The sequence below is a fragment of the Aquarana catesbeiana genome, linkage group LG06 (genome assembly GCF_042186555.1).
Source record: "Aquarana catesbeiana isolate 2022-GZ linkage group LG06, ASM4218655v1, whole genome shotgun sequence".
NCBI classification, from domain to species: domain Eukaryota; kingdom Metazoa; phylum Chordata; class Amphibia; order Anura; family Ranidae; genus Aquarana; species Aquarana catesbeiana.
This window is the reverse complement of record NC_133329.1, coordinates 409,821,715-409,842,134: the sequence shown is the minus strand read 5'-3', so window position 1 is coordinate 409,842,134 and position 20,420 is coordinate 409,821,715. Positions and strand designations below refer to the sequence as shown.

Here is a 20,420-nt window from a genome sequence, read left to right as displayed (position 1 = left end):
GTATGAATGTGAGTTAGGGACCTTAGATTGTAAGCTCCTTGGGGGTAGGGACTGATGTGAATGTACAATGTATATGTAAAGCGCTGTGTAAATTGATGGCGCTATATAAGTACCTTAAATAAATAATTATGTGATACAAAGTAAAACAAAAAAAAAAAGTATTTTTATTTGTTTTTTTTTATATATCTATACACCAATGTTTTGCCTTACATTTCAATTTTAAACTAGACATGTGCAGAACGAAAAAATTCGATTAGTTTTGATTCGTTATTTACATTAATTTTTTTTCGTTAAATTAGTTTTGTTCATTTAATACGTTTTCGGAATTCGTTTCGTTTTCAAAACTATTTTAATTTTTTCGAATTCAGATCAATTCAGAATGTTTTTGAATCAACTTCGCATAGTTTTTGAATTTGAATAGTTTTCCAATGAGAATAAAATAGAATAGAAAATGAAGGAATACAATAGAAAAAAAAAAGTGATTTCTATTCTATTCCTTTATTTTCTATTCTATTTTATTCTCTTTGGAAATTGGAAAACGATATGTATTCTAAAATGATTCGAATTTGAAAACGTTTCGAAAACCATTCGAATTTGAAAATGATTCGAGTTTGAAAAGTTTGAAAACGATTTGAATTTCGTCCAAATTTTTTTTTTCCATTATTTCGGATTCGTTTAAATTCGGTACTGTTCTAATTCGGAAATTCTGATGCATCCGACTTTCCGAAAAACGAAAATTCATCCGAATTTTAATTCGGAACGAAACGAACCGCACGCGTCTATTTTAAACGAAATGCGTTGTTTCACAAGGTGGGGGGGGGTTTACATCTACTTGAATTCCCTGAGGGGTCAGGGTGGTATCTTTTTTATATTGTCTCGTAGAAGGTTGTATATGTTTAATGAAGTTACTTCTTTTGCGTGTGCGTTCGTTCGTTCTGAGATCTAAGATTTCCCAGAGCTCTGTACTATAGGATTATTTTCTAGAAATAAAGTGTGCTAACGATGGCCGTTTTAAACTAGACATGTGCAGAATGAAAAAATTAGATTCGTTTTGATTCGTTATTTACATAAATTTGTTTTTTTAAATTTGTTTACTTCATTTAATACATTTTCGGAATTGTTTCATTTATTAGTTTTGAAAGCTATTCGAATTATTCGGATCGATTCGAAAAGTTTTCAAATTCGAATAGTTTTCCAATTTTCAAAGAGAATAAAATAGGATAGAAAAAAAAAAGATTTCTATTCTATTCCTTTATTTTCTATTCTATTTTATTCTCTTTGGAAATTCTAAAACGATTTGTCGAAAACCATTCGAAAATGATTCAAGTTCAAAAAGTATTCGAAAACGTTTTGAATTTCATCCAGATTTATTTTTTCGTTATTTCAGATTCATTTAAATTCGGTACTATTCTAATTCGAAAATTCTGATGCATCCGAATTTCCGAAAAACGAATATTAAATCGGAACGAAACGAACCGAACGCGTCTATTTTAAACGAAATGCGTTGTTTTACAAGGTGGGGGGGTTTACATCTACTTGAATTCCCTGAGGGGTCAGGGTGGTGTCTTTTTTATACTGTCTCGTGGAAGGTTGTATATGTTTCATGAAATTACTTCTTTTGCGTGTGCGTTCGATCGTTCTGAGATTTCGCAGAGCTCTGTACTATAGGAATTATTTCCTAGAAATAAAGTGTACTAACGGTGGTGGGTTTTAAACTAGACATGTGCAGAACGAAAAAAAATTGATTTGTTATTTACATAAATTTGTTTCGTTAAATTCGTTTCATTCATTTAATACGTTTTCGGAATTAGTTTTGTTTATTCGTTTTCAAAACTATTCAAATTTTTTGAATTCGGATCGATTCGAAGTTTTCGAATTCGAATGGTTTTCCAATTTCCAAAGAGAAGAAAATAAAGGAATAGAATAGAAATCATTTTTTTTTTTCTATTCTATTTTTTATTTTCTATTCTATTTTATTCTCTTTGGAAATTGGAAAACCATTCGAGTTCGAAAACTATTTCGAAAATTTTTCGAATCGATCCGAATTCAAAAAATTTGAATAGTTTTGAATCTGAATTTCGTCCAATTTTTTTTTTTTTTGTTATTTTGGATTTGTTTTTTATATTGTCTCATTGGAAGGTTGTATATGTTTCATGAAACGACTTCTTTTGCGTGTGCGTTCGATCGTTCTGAGATTTCGCAGAGCTCTGTACTATAGGAATTATTTTCTAGAAATGAAGTTTGCTAACGATGGCGATTTTTGTTCCTCTCTTAGGAATGGCGGCTGGACACCCTGGTCCTCCTGGGCGCAGTGCAGTACCTCCTGCGGTATCGGATTTCAGGTGCGGCAGAGGACGTGCAGCAACCCGGCCCCGCGGTTCGGAGGGAGAGTGTGCGTGGGGCAGAGCAGAGAGGAACGGTGAGACCCCCCCCCCCCCTTTTTTTTTTTTTTTTAATATATATTTTTTATTTTCCCCATCTTTTGTGTCTGAAGACTGATGGCGGCCGCGGCGGCGCACAAGCGGTTAACCAGCCGCCGTTGGAGTCAGTGCATTTAAAACTAATGAGTTGTCGCGGTGTTATCGCCGAGCAGTTTAGACGATCGCCTGTGTTTGTGCTGCCTGTTTGGTTATTAATTATTCAGCGTCTTAAGCTGAGAGCGGCTCCGGAGATTGCATCATTATAGAGATCTCTTCTCGAGTCTGTAAAATCTCCCGGATAAGATGGAGCTCCCAGAATGCCGCGCCGCCGCCAAACTCCCCCGCACTCGCCACTGTTTTTTTTGTGTTTTTATTGGTTTTAAGTGATCTCTCCAGTGCTGAGCGTCTCTGGCTGAGTGTCGGCTCAGTACTTATCCCAGGCGGAGAGTTCGGCGGGGAAGAGTAAAGCGAGGGACTGCAGGCTGGCGGTTTTTGGCGAAGTGGTGCGTGGGCGTGGATACGGTCTCCATAGCGGCGTGCGTCAGAAGGGGAAGATTCGGGGGATTTTTAGCGCACACAATAATTTAATCATTGTAGCGTTTCACTGAAAGTAATTGTTTGACACATTTGTTGCAGTTTTAGATGTTCAGGGTTTGGAATCGCTCCCTCTGGTGGTTCTGTGTAGATCAGGCAGTGCAGTCAGCAGCCCTGCTGAATTTTTAAAGTAAGATGATTTGTTTACCTGGAGAGTCCGCTGCTTTGTGTGTGAGCGGACTGATGTAGGGGGGGGGGGGGGGCGGTAAGATGCAGCCGCTGTGCGGCCAGCAATCCGAAATCACTTTGAATGGACGGCACTTTCTCTCCATGCCGGACTACTATACAACACAGAATATACTATATGCCACAGAATATACTATATACAACACAGAATATATTATATACCACACAGAATATACTATATACCACACAGAATATACTATATAGCACACAGAATATACTATATACCACAGAATATACTATATACCACACAGAATATACTATATACCACAGAATATACTATATACCACACAGAATATACTATATACCACACAGAATATACTATATAGCACACAGAATATACTATATACCACACATAATATACTATATACCACACAGAATATACTATATACTACACATAATATACTATATACCACACAGAATATACTATATAGCACACAGAATATACTATATACCACAGAATACACTATATACCACACAGAATATACTATATAGCACACAGAATATACTATATACCACAGAATATACTATATACCACACAGAATATACTATATACCACACAGAATATACTATATACCACACAGAATATACTATATACCACACAGAATATACTATATACCACAGAATATACTATATACCACAGAATATACTATATACCACACAGAATATACTATATACCACACAGAATATACTATATACCACACAGAATATACTATATACCACACAGAATATACTATATACCACACAGAATATACTATATAGCAAACAGAATATACTATATACCACACAGAATATACTATATACCACACAGAATATACTATATACCACACAGAATATACTATATACCACACAGAATATACTATATAGCAAACAGAATATACTATATACCACACAGAATATACTATATACCACAGAATATACTATATACCACACAGAATATACTATATACCACACAGAATATACTATATACCACACATAATATACATAATATACTATATACCACACAGAATATACTATATACCACACAGAATATACTATATACCACACAGAATATACTATATACCACACATAATATACATAATATACTATATACAACACAGAATATACTATATACCACATAATATACTATATACCACACATAATATACTATATACCACACATAATATGCATAATATACTATATACCACACAGAATATACTATATACCACACAGAATATACTATATACAACAGATAATATACTATATACCACAGAATATACTATATACCACACAGAATATACTATATACCACACAGAATATACTATATACAACACAGAATATACTATATAGCACACAGAATATACTATATAGCACACAGAATATACTATATACCACACAGAATATACTATATACCACACAGAATATACTATATACAACACAGAATATACTATATAGCACACAGAATATACTATATACAACACAGAATATACTATATACCACACAGAATATACTATATACCACACAGAATATACTATATACAACACAGAATATACTATATACAACACAGAATATACTATATAGCACACAGAATATACTATATACAACACAGAATATACTATATAGCACACAGAATATACTATATACAACACAGAATATACTATATACCACAGAATATACTATATACCACACAGAATATACTATATACCACAGAATATACTATATAGCACATAATATACTATATACAACACAGAATATACTATATACCACACAGAATATACTATATACCACACAGAATATACTATATACAACACAGAATATACTATATAGCACACAGAATATACTATATACAACACAGAATATACTATATACCACAGAATATACTATATACCACACAGAATATACTATATACCATAGAATATACTATATAGCACATAATATACTATATACAACACAGAATATACTATATACCACACAGAATATACTATATACAACACAGAATATACTATATACAACACAGAATATACTATATACCACACAGAATATACTATATACCACACAGAATATACTATATAGCACACAGAATATACTATATACCACACAGAATATACTATATACCACACAGAATATACTATATACCACAGAATATACTATATACCACACAGAATATACTATATACCACAGAATATACTATATACAACACAGAATATACTATATACCACACAGAATATACTATATACAACACAGAATATACTATATACCACACAGAATATACTATATACCACAGAATATACTATATACCACACAGAATATACTATATACCACAGAATATACTATATACAACACAGAATATACTATATACCACACATAATATACTATATACCACAGAATATACTATATACAACACAGAATATACTATATACCACACAGAATATACTATATACCACACAGAATATACTATATACCACACACAATATACTATATACCACACACAATATACTATATACCACAGAATATACTATATACCACACAGAATATACTATATACCACACAGAATATACTATATACCACACAGAATATACTATATACCACACAGAATATACTATATACCACACAGAATATACTATATACCACACAGAATATACTATATAGCAAACAGAATATACTATATACCACACAGAATATACTATATACCACACAGAATATACTATATACCACACAGAATATACTATATACCACACAGAATATACTATATAGCAAACAGAATATACTATATACCACACAGAATATACTATATACCACAGAATATACTATATACCACACAGAATATACTATATACCACACAGAATATACTATATACCACACATAATATACATAATATACTATATACCACACAGAATATACTATATACCACACAGAATATACTATATACCACACAGAATATACTATATACCACACATAATATACATAATATACTATATACAACACAGAATATACTATATACCACATAATATACTATATACCACACATAATATACTATATACCACACATAATATGCATAATATACTATATACCACACAGAATATACTATATACCACACAGAATATACTATATACAACAGATAATATACTATATACCACAGAATATACTATATACCACACAGAATATACTATATACCACACAGAATATACTATATACAACACAGAATATACTATATAGCACACAGAATATACTATATAGCACACAGAATATACTATATACCACACAGAATATACTATATACAACACAGAATATACTATATAGCACACAGAATATACTATATACAACACAGAATATACTATATACCACACAGAATATACTATATACCACACAGAATATACTATATACAACACAGAATATACTATATACAACACAGAATATACTATATAGCACACAGAATATACTATATACAACACAGAATATACTATATAGCACACAGAATATACTATATACAACACAGAATATACTATATACCACAGAATATACTATATACCACACAGAATATACTATATACCACAGAATATACTATATAGCACATAATATACTATATACAACACAGAATATACTATATACCACACAGAATATACTATATACCACACAGAATATACTATATACAACACAGAATATACTATATAGCACACAGAATATACTATATACAACACAGAATATACTATATACCACAGAATATACTATATACCACACAGAATATACTATATACCATAGAATATACTATATAGCACATAATATACTATATACAACACAGAATATACTATATACCACACAGAATATACTATATACAACACAGAATATACTATATACAACACAGAATATACTATATACCACACAGAATATACTATATACCACACAGAATATACTATATAGCACACAGAATATACTATATACCACACAGAATATACTATATACCACACAGAATATACTATATACCACAGAATATACTATATACCACACAGAATATACTATATACCACAGAATATACTATATACAACACAGAATATACTATATACCACACAGAATATACTATATACAACACAGAATATACTATATACCACACAGAATATACTATATACCACAGAATATACTATATACCACACAGAATATACTATATACCACAGAATATACTATATACAACACAGAATATACTATATACCACACATAATATACTATATACCACAGAATATACTATATACAACACAGAATATACTATATACCACACAGAATATACTATATACCACACAGAATATACTATATACCACACACAATATACTATATACCACACACAATATACTATATACCACACACAATATACTATATAGCACACAGAATATACTATATACAACAGATAATATACTATATACCACAGAATATACTATATACCACACAGAATATACTATATACAACAGATAATATACTATATACCACAGAATATACTATATACCACACAGAATATACTATATACAACACAGAATATACTATATACCACAGAATATACTATATACCACAGAATATACTATATACCACACAGACTATGCTATATACCACACATAATATGCTATATACCACACAGAATATACTATATACAACAGATAATATACTATATACCACACAGAATATACTATATACAACACAGAATATACTATATAGCACACAGAATATACTATATAGCACACAGAATATACTATATACAACACAGAATATACTATATACCACACAGAATATACTATATACCACACAGAATATACTATATACCACAGAATATACTATATACAACACAGAATATACTATATACCACAGAATATACTATATAGCACATAATATACTATATACAACACAGAATATACTATATACCACACAGAATATACTATATACCACACAGAATATACTATATACAACACAGAATATACTATATACCACACACAATATACTATATAGCACACAGAATATACTATATAGCACACAGAATATACTATATACCACAGAATATACTATATACCACACAGAATATACTATATATCACATAATATACTATATACAACACAGAATATACTATATACCACACAGAATATACTATATACCACACAGAATATACTATATACCACAGAATATACTATATACCACACAGAATATACTATATACCACAGAATATACTATATACAACACAGAATATACTATATACCACACAGAATATACTATATACAACACAGAATATACTATATACCACACAGAATATACTATATACCACAGAATATACTATATACCACACAGAATATACTATATACCACAGAATATACTATATACAACACAGAATATACTATATACCACAGAATATACTATATACAACACAGAATATACTATATACCACACAGAATATACTATATACCACACAGAATATACTATATACCACACACAATATACTATATACCACACACAATATACTATATAGCACACAGAATATACTATATACCACACAGAATATACTATATACAACAGATAATATACTATATACCACAGAATATACTATATACCACACAGAATATACTATATACAACAGATAATATACTATATACCACAGAATATACTATATACCACACAGAATATACTATATACAACACAGAATATACTATATACCACAGAATATACTATATACCACAGAATATACTATATACCACACAGACTATGCTATATACCACACATAATATGCTATATACCACACAGAATATGCTATATACCACACAGAATATACTATATACAACAGATAATATACTATATACCACACAGAATATACTATATACAACACAGAATATACTATATAGCACACAGAATATACTATATACAACACAGAATATACTATATACCACACAGAATATACTATATACCACACAGAATATACTATATACCACAGAATATACTATATACCACGCAGAATATACTATATACCACAGAATATACTATATAGCACAGAATATACTATATACAACACAGAATATACTATATACCACACAGAATATACTATATACCACACAGAATATACTATATACAACACAGAATATACTATATACCACACAGAATATACTATATACCACAGAATATACTATATACCACACAGAATATACTATATACCACAGAATATACTATATACAACACAGAATATACTATATAGCACACAGAATATACTATATAGCACACAGAATATACTATATACCACAGAATATACTATATACCACACAGAATATACTATATATCACATAATATACTATATACCACACAGAATATACTATATACCACACAGAATATACTATATACCACACAGAATATACTATATACCACAGAATATACTATATACCACACAGAATATACTATATACCACAGAATATACTATATACAACACAGAATATACTATATACCACACAGAATATACTATATACAACACAGAATATACTATATACCACACAGAATATACTATATACCACAGAATATACTATATACCACACAGAATATACTATATACCACAGAATATACTATATACAACACAGAATATACTATATACCACACATAATATACTATATACCACAGAATATACTATATACAACACAGAATATACTATATACCACACAGAATATACTATATACCACACAGAATATACTATATACCACACACAATATACTATATACCGCACACAATATACTATATAGCACACAGAATATACTATATACCACACAGAATATACTATATACAACAGATAATATACTATATACCACAGAATATACTATATACCACACAGAATATACTATATACAACAGATAATATACTATATACCACAGAATATACTATATACCACACAGAATATACTATATACAACACAGAATATACTATATACCACAGAATATACTATATACCACAGAATATACTATATACCACACAGACTATGCTATATACCACACATAATATGCTATATACCACACAGAATATGCTATATACCACACAGAATATACTATATACAACAGATAATATACTATATACCACACAGAATATACTATATACAACACAGAATATACTATATAGCACACAGAATATACTATATAGCACACAGAATATACTATATACAACACAGAATATACTATATACCACACAGAATATACTATATACCACACAGAATATACTATATACCACACAGAATATACTATATACCACAGAATATACTATATACCACGCAGAATATACTATATACCACAGAATATACTATATAGCACATAATATACTATATACAACACAGAATATACTATATACCACACAGAATATACTATATACCACACAGAATATACTATATACCACACAGAATATATTATACAGCACAGCATCTACTATATAACATCCAGTTCACACCTTTTATTTCTTCTATAACCATTCAGATCAGTTGACATCGGTCTTGATGCTGCAAAAAGCAGCTGAAAGATGAAATCAGGCTTGCAGTGGGGGGTGTCTGCTCTGTAAGCCTACAGATGGGAGGGCGAGGTATGTGGGCGGGCTTACTATAGGAAAGAGGTCAGCAAGTGGTTTGCAGTTCACTTACTATTTCAATAAACTGGCAGGAGGTGGGGGCGGGGCTGCAGGCTCGGCATGGCGGTGTCGCCCACCTTTGTGATGTGAGGCCATATAGAGGGTCTTTGTGGGAGGTGGGGGCGGGGCTGCGGGCTCGGCGTGGCGGTGTCGCCCACCTTTGTGATGTGAGGCCATATAGAGGGTCTTTGTGGGAGGTGGGGGCGGGGCTGCGGGCTCGGCGTGGCGGTGTCGCCCACCTTTGTGATGTGAGGCCATATAGAGGGTCTTTGTGGGAGGTGGGGGCGGGGCTGCGGGCTCGGCGTGGCGGTGTCGCCCACCTTTGTGATGTGAGGCCATATAGAGGGTCTTTGTGGGAGGTGGGGGCGGGGCTGCGGGCTCGGCGTGGCGGTGTCGCCCACCTTTGTGATGTGAGGCCATATAGAGGGTCTTTGTGGGAGGAAACATTTCTAAAAATGTGTTTCTACTGTGGTTCTAGTAATTAGTCCGGAGTTAAAGCCCAACTCCAGACAAAATGGAAATGGAAATTTGCGCACAAAATTACCAAAAATGCAGATTTTTCTTTTTTTTTTTACTGAAGAATGTACAGCGCTTGTTTAGGCGCCTGTGTACATAGACACATTACAACTAATGGGATGTATTTTAGCTCAGTAAAAGAATTTAAAAAAAAGCTGCAGTGCACAAAGAGGCCTTAGAATGAATATCCTTTATATCTGATGCCATGTCCACTGTAGGGCATGCTGAACTGGCCCACACTGATCCTCGTATTTCACACACTTTGGGATGACGTTTATTGCAGTTTATTAAATCAGAGGCCGATGCTTTTTATGTATCTGTGGTACGGCTGACGACACGCGTGTCCGGCTCCTGGATCCGGACGGCGATGCCGACTCTGGCGGTTTTTGTCAGGTTCTCTGGCGCGGTGGGCGACTTGTATGAAATACGGATGTCGCGGGGTCTGATCCCGGACACTTCGTGGCACTACTTACATCTGGTAATGGACACGATTAATTTGCCTCTAGTTTCCTAATTAGAAATGTGCGGGATGTTTGACCCCCCCCGGGGCCGATGTCTCCTCCGCTCCGACCTCTCGCTGGATTTCAGATGGAAAGCAGAGAGGGCGCCGAGTTCATCAATAATCTGTTAAATGAGTTAATTCAGTCTGTGCGTCGCCCGCTCCCTGCCCCCTCTCATTATCCCATCCGCTGACGGCACTCTCTGTCGTGTCGGCGAGGAAGAAAAAAAAAGAACCCGCCATGTCTCTGTGTGCCAGTCTGTGTCAGTCTGTGTGCCCGTCTGTGTGCCCGTCTGTGTGCCCGTCTGTGTGCCCCATCTGTGTGCCAGTCTGTGTGCCAGTCTGTGTGCCAGTCTGTGTGCCAGTCTGTGTGCCAGTCTTTGTGCCCGTCTGTGTGCCCCATCTATGTGCCCGTCTGTGTGCCCCTCTGTGTGCCAGTCTGTGTGCCCGGCCGATCAGAACCCGGTCACTGAGGGCTTCCAGTGTTGGAGGGAACACAAGATCTGGGAGGCCGTCGGATGTCATTTTAGAGCAGCAGATCTTTGCCGTTCGTTTTCTTAGTTCAGCATTGTGTGTGGGCTAGAAGGATATGCTGGGACTTGTAGTGCACCAGAAATCACACATAATCAGTGTGGTAAGCATAGCATTTAACCCCCAGATGTCCCAGACTTGTATATTAATGTTCAGAGGCGCAGTCCCCAGTGCTGAAAGAACATTATTATATGTTCCAGATGGTAACTAGAAGCGTGCGGCTGTGCACACTCTGCACACATTAACACATCGCATTTATTTAAAGTGGAAGTTCACCCCGGAATTAATCTATGGATATTAAACAGCAATATAACACATGGTCCTTGATGAATGCAAATCACCATACTTGCTTTCTGTCTGTGCTATGGTGGTGCTCAGCCCCCCTTATACTAGCGACGTTTGTCACTATCAGAGCACAGAGGAAGACGTAGATAACATAGGTGGGGGTGGAAGCGACACTGGGGGGTAGAGCTGACTCCCAGGCCCAGACTCGATTAGTCTGGCAATTGAGTCTGGGGGCAGAGAGGGGACTTTTTATTTTCCATGGAGTGCTAGTGGAGATCCTTGCACTCTGTAGGTTACATACTCCTTACCCCTGCACTCTGTACATTACATACTCCTTACCCCTGCACTCTGTACATTACATACTCCTTACCCCTGCACTCTGTACATTACATACTCCTTACCCCTGCACTCTGTACATTACATACTCGTCACTTCTGCACTCTGTAGTTTACATACTCCTGACCCCTTCACTCTGTACATTACATACTCCTGATCCCTGCACTCCATACATTACATACTCCTTACCCCTGCACTCTGTATATTACATACTCCTGATCCCTGCACTCTGTACATTACATACTCACCCCTGCACTCTGTACATTACATACTCACCCCTGCACTCTGTACATTACATACTCAGGACCTCTGCACTCTGTACGTTACATACTCCTGATCTCTGTATATTACATACTCACCCCTTCACTCTGTACATTATACACTCCTGATCCCTGCACTCTGTACATCACATACTCACCCCTTCACTCTGTACATTACATACTCCTGACCTCTGCACTTTACATACTCCTGACCCCTGCACTCTGTAGGGTACATACTCCTGACCGCACGATGTACGTTACATACTCCTGATCCTGCACTTTGTACATTAAATACCCCTGACCTCTGCATGTTACATACACTTGGCCCCCCTGCACATTGTATGTTACATGCTTCTGACCTCTGCACTCTATACATTACATACTCCTGATCTCTGTACATTACATACTCCTGGTTAGCGTTTGTAATGGAGATTACACACCAACAAGGAGAGGCTCTCCTATCGGGTTAACAGTCCATTAAACTGCAAATTAATTTTAAAAGGTTTATCAAAATTTAATGAATGGTACAGTAACGATACATCACATGGAATCAAATCCCGCCTCCCCACCTCTAACTGATACTGGTGTGTCACATTGTAATTCACCTTATTATATACAGCACCATATGTGTGTGGATGTAATGGGCACTGGCCCAGAAGGCCGGACCCCTGTCTAGTGGCACCAACATGTTTGGGTTCCAGATCTTTACTGTTCTTTCTCCTTTCAGTTTCTGCAACGAGAACAACCCCTGTCCAGTCCCCATCTTCTGGTCCTCTTGGGGCTCGTGGAGTAAGTGCAGTGCTGACTGCGGAGGAGGGGTCCACACCAGACAGCGGACCTGTGAGAACGGGAACACCTGCCCCGGCTGCTCCCAGGTATGTCGCTCATCCTTCAGGACAAGTTCCCCCCCCATGTGACCTCATCCATCCATCCATCCAGGACACGGTCTGCCAATGTATAGGGCAAGTCCGTGGTCCAATTATGATGAGTAGTCCACTAATACCGTCTACTATTAGACTAGTAAAGTGAGAGCGCCCTTCCACCTTCTTACATTTGTCTTGTGGGACCTCGAAGGTTTAACACCTCAAAAGAAATTTAGTGGTGAAATCCATTTTTATCGGTTGTGAAGTTTGACCCATCAAAGTTCTCCATGTGGATTAGTTTAACCGTGTTGGGTTTTTTTTTTTAGCGGATGATGTAACCCCTTTGATTTTACCTCTGGGGACAATTAATGCCCAATCCCATCCTAACGTTGTCTATAAGTTTTGGCAAGAGTAAATTCAACAGAAGAAGAACGCAGAGGGTGAGACCATCTAAGTGTAAAAATTGATCGCAGGAAGAATAAATGCTTAGGGCTTGAGAAAGGGGCGTGTATGGCCCTGAAACACACAGCCACGCCCCTTTGCATATGGCATCATCTGCTCTCCAGGAATTGGAACTGCTACCCAACTTCTGACCCTGCTGTGTGTTCCAAGTTGGTTCCATTAATTACCCTTAGCCGCTTCCTGGCGCTGCTCTGCTGTACCCTTTGCCGCTTTCTGGCGCTGCTCTGCTGTACTCTTAGCTGCTTCCTGGCGATGCTCTACTGTACTCTTTGCCGCTTTCTGGCACTGCTCTACTGTACCCTTCGCCGCTTTCTGGCACTGCTCTACTGTACCCTTCGCCGCTTTCTGGCACTACTCTACTGTACCCTTCGCTGCTTTCTGGCACTGCTCTACTGTACTCTTTGCCGCTTTCTGGCACTGCTCTACTGTACCCTTCGCCGCTTTCTGGCACTGCTCTACTGTACCCTTCGCTGCTTTCTGGCACTGCTCTACTGTACTCTTTGCCGCTTTCTGGCGCTGCTCTACTGTACCCTTCGCCGCTTTCTGGCGCTGCTCTACTGTACCCTTCGCTGCTTTCTGGCGCTGCTCTACTGTACCCTTCGCCGCTTTCTGGCGCTGCTCTGCTGTACTCTTTGCTGCTTTCTGGCACTGCTCTACTGTACTCTTTGCCGCTTTCTGCCACTGCTCTACTGTACCCTTTGCCACTTCCTGGCGCTGCTCTGCTGTACCCTTCGCTGCTTGCTGGCGCTGCTCTGCTGTACTCTTAGCCACCTCCTGGCACTGCTCTGCTGTACCCATAGATGCTTCCGGGTGTTACTCTGAAGCATCTGGTCACTTTCTCTGTCCCCTCTATCTACCAACTTCGGGTCCCCCTGGTGGTGTTCCTTTTGGAGTGCTTTTATCTTGTGCCCACACCTATACCATCACATGTGAGTGCATTTATTCTTTTTGACCCTTTTGCGCCATAACATGTGGTTTTATCATAGCAAGAGCAAAGATTTCTGTCAAGTTTTCACTGCTGCCATGATGGCTCTGGATTTCCTCTCACTTCCTGTCCCTATGACCCGCAGACACGAAATTAGGGGACAGTTGTCACTGAGACAGGAAAACTCCAATAGATACAGTGAGGGGAAAAAAGAAAACTCCAATAGATACAGTGAGGGGAAAAAAGAAAACTCCAATAGATACAGTGAGGGGAAAAAAGTATTTGATTGGCTGCTGATTTTGTACGTTTTCCCACTGACAAAGAAACGATCAGTCTATAATTTTAATGGTCGGTTTATTGTAAAAGTGAGAAACAGAATAACAACTAAAAAAATTTCCAGAAAAACGCATTTCAAAAAAGTTAGAAACTGATTTTCATTTTAACCACTTCCATCCCGCGCAAATTCTGACACTTCTCTCCTGCAAGAATCATCTTTTTTTTTTTTTGCTAGAAAATTACTCGGAACCCCCAAACATTATATGTATTTTTTTAGCAGACACCCTAGGGAATAAAATGGCGGTCATTGCAACTTTTTTTGTCACACGGTATTTGCGTGGTAACTTTTCAAATGCGATTTTTTTTTTTGGAAAAATTTTTTTTCATGAATTAAAAAACAAAACAAAACAGTAGTTAGTTTTTTTGTATAATATATAATATATATAGATACCTCACATGTCATGCTTTAAAATTGCGCACACTCGTGGTTTGGCGCCAAACTTCAGTACTTAAAAATCTCCATAGGCAACCGTGTAAAATTTTTTACAGTTACCTGTTTAGAGTTACAGAGAAGGTCTAGAGCTAAAATGATTGCTCTCGCGCTAACGTTCGCGGTGATATCTCACATGTGTGGTTTGGACGTTGTTTACATATGCAGGCGTGACTTACGTATGCGTTCACTTCTGCATGCGAGCTCGCGGGGACAGGGGCACTTTAATGTTTTTTTTTTTTTTATTATTGTTTAATTTTATTTATTTATTTATTTATTTACACTTTCCCTTTAACAATTTTTTTTTGATCACTTTTATTCCTATTACAAGGAATGTAAACATCCCTTGTAATAGGAATGGTGTGTGACAGGTCCTCTTTATGGAGAGATATTGGGTCTATAAGACCCCACATTTCTCCTCCAGGCTGGAAAACATCCGACCAAAAAAAAAATTATTGACGATCTGATGCTTTTCTAGCCGAGATCTTGACTTTGTTTACTTGTGCGGCCTGGGCGTGACGTCATAACTTCGCGCCCGGGCCTCCGAGGATCATACAGATTGCCGGGTACCTGGTCCCTTGAAAATCTCTATGCCTCTTCCGGTGCTGGCCGATTCGTTCTCTGGGTCCCCGATCGCACGGGAGAGCCCAGAGAAGCATCAGAGAGCGGCGGGAGGGGCGTCAACTCCCGTCGCCACTAAGAACGATCAAGTGGATGAACAGCCGCTATGGTCGTTCTTATTGTGCTCAGAATCGCCAGCTCTGAAAAAAAACTATATCTGAATGATGCCTGTAGCTGCAGGCATCATTCAGATATCTCCACTGAAAGCCAAGGACGTCATATGACGGCCGGCGGTATGGAAATGGTTTAATGAGTGAAATAAGTATTTGACCCCTTTGCAAAACATGACTTAGTACTTGGTGGCAAAACCCTTGTTGGCGATCACAGAGGTCAGACGTTTCTTGTAGTTGGCCACCAGGTTTGCTCACATCTCAGGAGGGATTTTGTCCTCTTTGCAGATCCTCTCCAAGTCAATAAAGTTTCCAGGCGGATGTTTGGTAACTCAAACTTTCAGCTCCCTCCACATATTTTCTATGGGATTAAGGTCTGGAGACTGGCTAGACTACTCCTGGACCTTGACGTTCTTCTTCTTGAGCCACTCCTATCTTTCCTTGGCTGCGTCTTTTGGGTCATTGTCATGCTGGAATACCCATCCATGACCCATTTTTAATGCCCTGGCTGAGAGAAGGAGGTTCTCACCCAAGATTTGACGGTGCTGCCGCTCAGTTTCAGGGTCTTGGCAATCTTCTTATAGCCTAGGCCATCTTTATGTAGAGCAACGATTACTTTTTTTTCAGCTCCTCAGAGAGTTCTTTGCCATGAGGTGTATGTGACAGGCTTATTGCACTCCCCAGAGTATATACTCCTGGTTGTGAGAAGAGAGGAGCACAAAAAGCAGCTATGCCCACCCCTCTCCTCTGCTGCCCATTCACAGAAGCCTTTGTATTTTGTGAATAAGTTCACATAATACAAAGGCTTCTGTGAATGGGCAGAAGGATGGGAGGGGCATAGCAGTTCCAGCAACTCTGCTCTTGAAGGAGCTGAGACCAGATTGAGCAGTCATCTGAACTCCAGAAGTTCTCTTCCTGAAGCGCAATCAACCAGTCAGATATGAATAATAGAAGTCTACGAGGCGGCAGGCATGGCATACCTGCAGTTTTTACAAAGTAGCGGAATTCCTGGAGTTCAGCTTTAAAAGGTACTAAACTTTGAGAGCATATTCACAAAATGAATTATTTAAAAAAAAAAAATCAGACTGTTCTTGTTCTCATTAAAACTTTATTTAGATCAGAAACCCTCTTGTTTCATTATACAAAGATATAAATTTCTAAGTATAATGACCTCCTACTGTCTCAAGGCCTCCTGTTCATCTCCTACAATTTGTATCTACTTGGTAATCTCAAACATTCAATTATCTTTTGATTATTCAAGCTGATACTTGCAGGGAGATGAGACCACTTGACAACGCGTTTCACAGATGTTAAATCTGCTTCTTCAGGAGATAAAAGGGGTTATCAGATCTACAAAATCACATCAGTATAATAACAACATGCCAATCAGCCATAATGTTATGACCACTGACAGGTCAAGTGAATAGCATTGATTATTTCATTACAATGATATCTGAAAGTGGGTGGGATATTAGGCAGAAAGTGAACATGTTGACCCTGAAGTTGATGTGTTGAGAGCAGAAAAAATGGACAAGTGTAAGGATTAGAGGGACTTTGACAAGGGCCAAATTGTAATGTCTAGACGACTTGGTCAGAGCAACTCCAAAACTGCAGCTCTCATGGGATGTTCCCGGTTTGTAGTGGTCAAGGACTGACCAAAAGTGCTCCAGGAAAGGAAAACCGGCCAACTGGTGACAGGGTGATGGGTGGCCAAGGCTCATTGATGGAGGTGGGGGAGGGAAGGCTCATCGATGGAGGTGCGGAGGGAAGACTCATTGATGGAGGTGGGGAGGAAAGGCTCATTGATGGAGGTGGGGGGAGGGGAAGGCTCACTTATGGAGGTGGAGGGAGGGGAAGGCTTATTGACAGAGGTGGGGAGGGAAGGCCATTTGGAGATGGGGAGGGAAGGCTCATCGATGGAGGTGGGGGGAGGCACATTGATGGAGATGGGGTGGGAAGGCTCATTGATGGAGGTGGGGAGGGAAGGCTCATTGATGGAGGTGCGGAGGGAAGGCTCATTGATGGAGGCGAGGGGGGCTCATTGATGGAGGTGGGGAGGGAAGGCTCATTGATGGAGGTGCGGAGGGAAGCCTCATTGATGTAGCTGGGGGGGGGCTCATTGATGGAGGTGGGGAGCGAAGGGTCATTGATGGAGGTGGGGAGTTGAGGCTCATTGCTGAGGGTGGGGGGAGGCTCATTGATGGAGGTGGGGAGGGAAGGCTCATTGATAGAGGTGCGTAGGGAAGGCTCATCGATGGAGGTACGGAGGGAAGGCTCATTGATGGAGATGCGGAGGGAAGGCTCATCAATGGAGGTGCGTAGGGAAGGCTCACTGATGGAGGTGGGGAGGGAAGGCTCATTGATGGAGTTGGCGGAAGGAAGACTCACTGATGGAGGTGGGGAGAAAAGGCTCCTCGGTGGGGGTGGGCTCATTAATGGAGGTGAGGAGGAAAGGCTCATTGATGGAGATGGGGAGGGAAGTATTATTGATGGAGGTGGCGGGGGGGTTCATTGATGGAGGTGGGCAGGGAAGGCTCATTGATGGAGGTGGGAAGGGAAGGCTCATTGATGGAGTTGGAGAGGGAAGGCTCATTGATGGAGATGGGGAGGGAAGGCTTGCTCATGTAATCTGATCCAATAGAAGAGCCACTGGAGCTCAAATTGAAAAGGCAATGCTGGTTCTGATAGGTTTCAAAACACACAGAGCATTGCAGTTTGTTGTGTATGGGGGCTGTGTAGCCGCAGACCGGTCAGGGTGTCCATGCTGACCCGTGTCCACAGCCAAAAGTGCCTACAATGGGCATGTAAGCATCAGAACTGGATCATGGACCACTGGAAGAAGGTGGCCTGGTCTGATGAATTCAAAAATGGTTTGAGGAACATAACGATCTTCAGGTGTTGACCTTGCCTCCATATTCTTCCAGATCTCAATCCAATCTAGCATCTGTGGGGTGTGCTGAAAAACCAGTCTGATCCATGGAGGCTCCACCTCCCAACTTACAGGACATAAAGGAGTTGCTACTGATGGCTTGGTGCCAGATACCCCAGCATACCTTCAGAGGTATGTGAGGATCAGAACTGGACCACGGAGCAATGGAAGAAGGTGCCCTGGTCTGATGAATCACATTTTCTTTTACATCATGTGGATAGCTTGATACATGTGTGTCACACCTGGGGAAGAGATGGCACCAGGATGCAGTAGTGTAGGGAAGAATGCAAGTGTGATGCTTTGTCTAGTGGAGTCCATGTCTCGACGAGTCAGGGCTGTTATGGTGGCAAAGGGGGGACCTACCCAATATTAGGTGGGTGATCATAATGTTATGGCTGATCAGTGTGTAATATAAAGGCTCACAAGGCCCTTGTAGCTGTAAACTACCTATCCTGATTGCATCATGTATGCAGCAGAAGTGGTCTCATCTCTCTGCAAGCATGAGCTTGAATAATGAAAAGATAATTGAA

At 38.4% G+C, this 20,420-nt stretch overlaps 1 protein-coding gene across 1 annotated transcript in view; it reads left to right on the top strand.

The window, feature by feature from the left end:
- SEMA5B (semaphorin 5B) overlaps positions 1–20,420 on the top strand; it is a 221,771-nt gene that overhangs the window by 155,336 nt on the left and 46,015 nt on the right. The window contains exons 12-13 of the mRNA XM_073635242.1: positions 2,276–2,419; positions 13,942–14,089. Of these exons, the coding sequence (XP_073491343.1) occupies positions 2,276–2,419; positions 13,942–14,089 (292 nt within the window). The remainder of the gene's footprint in view (positions 1–2,275; positions 2,420–13,941; positions 14,090–20,420) is intronic.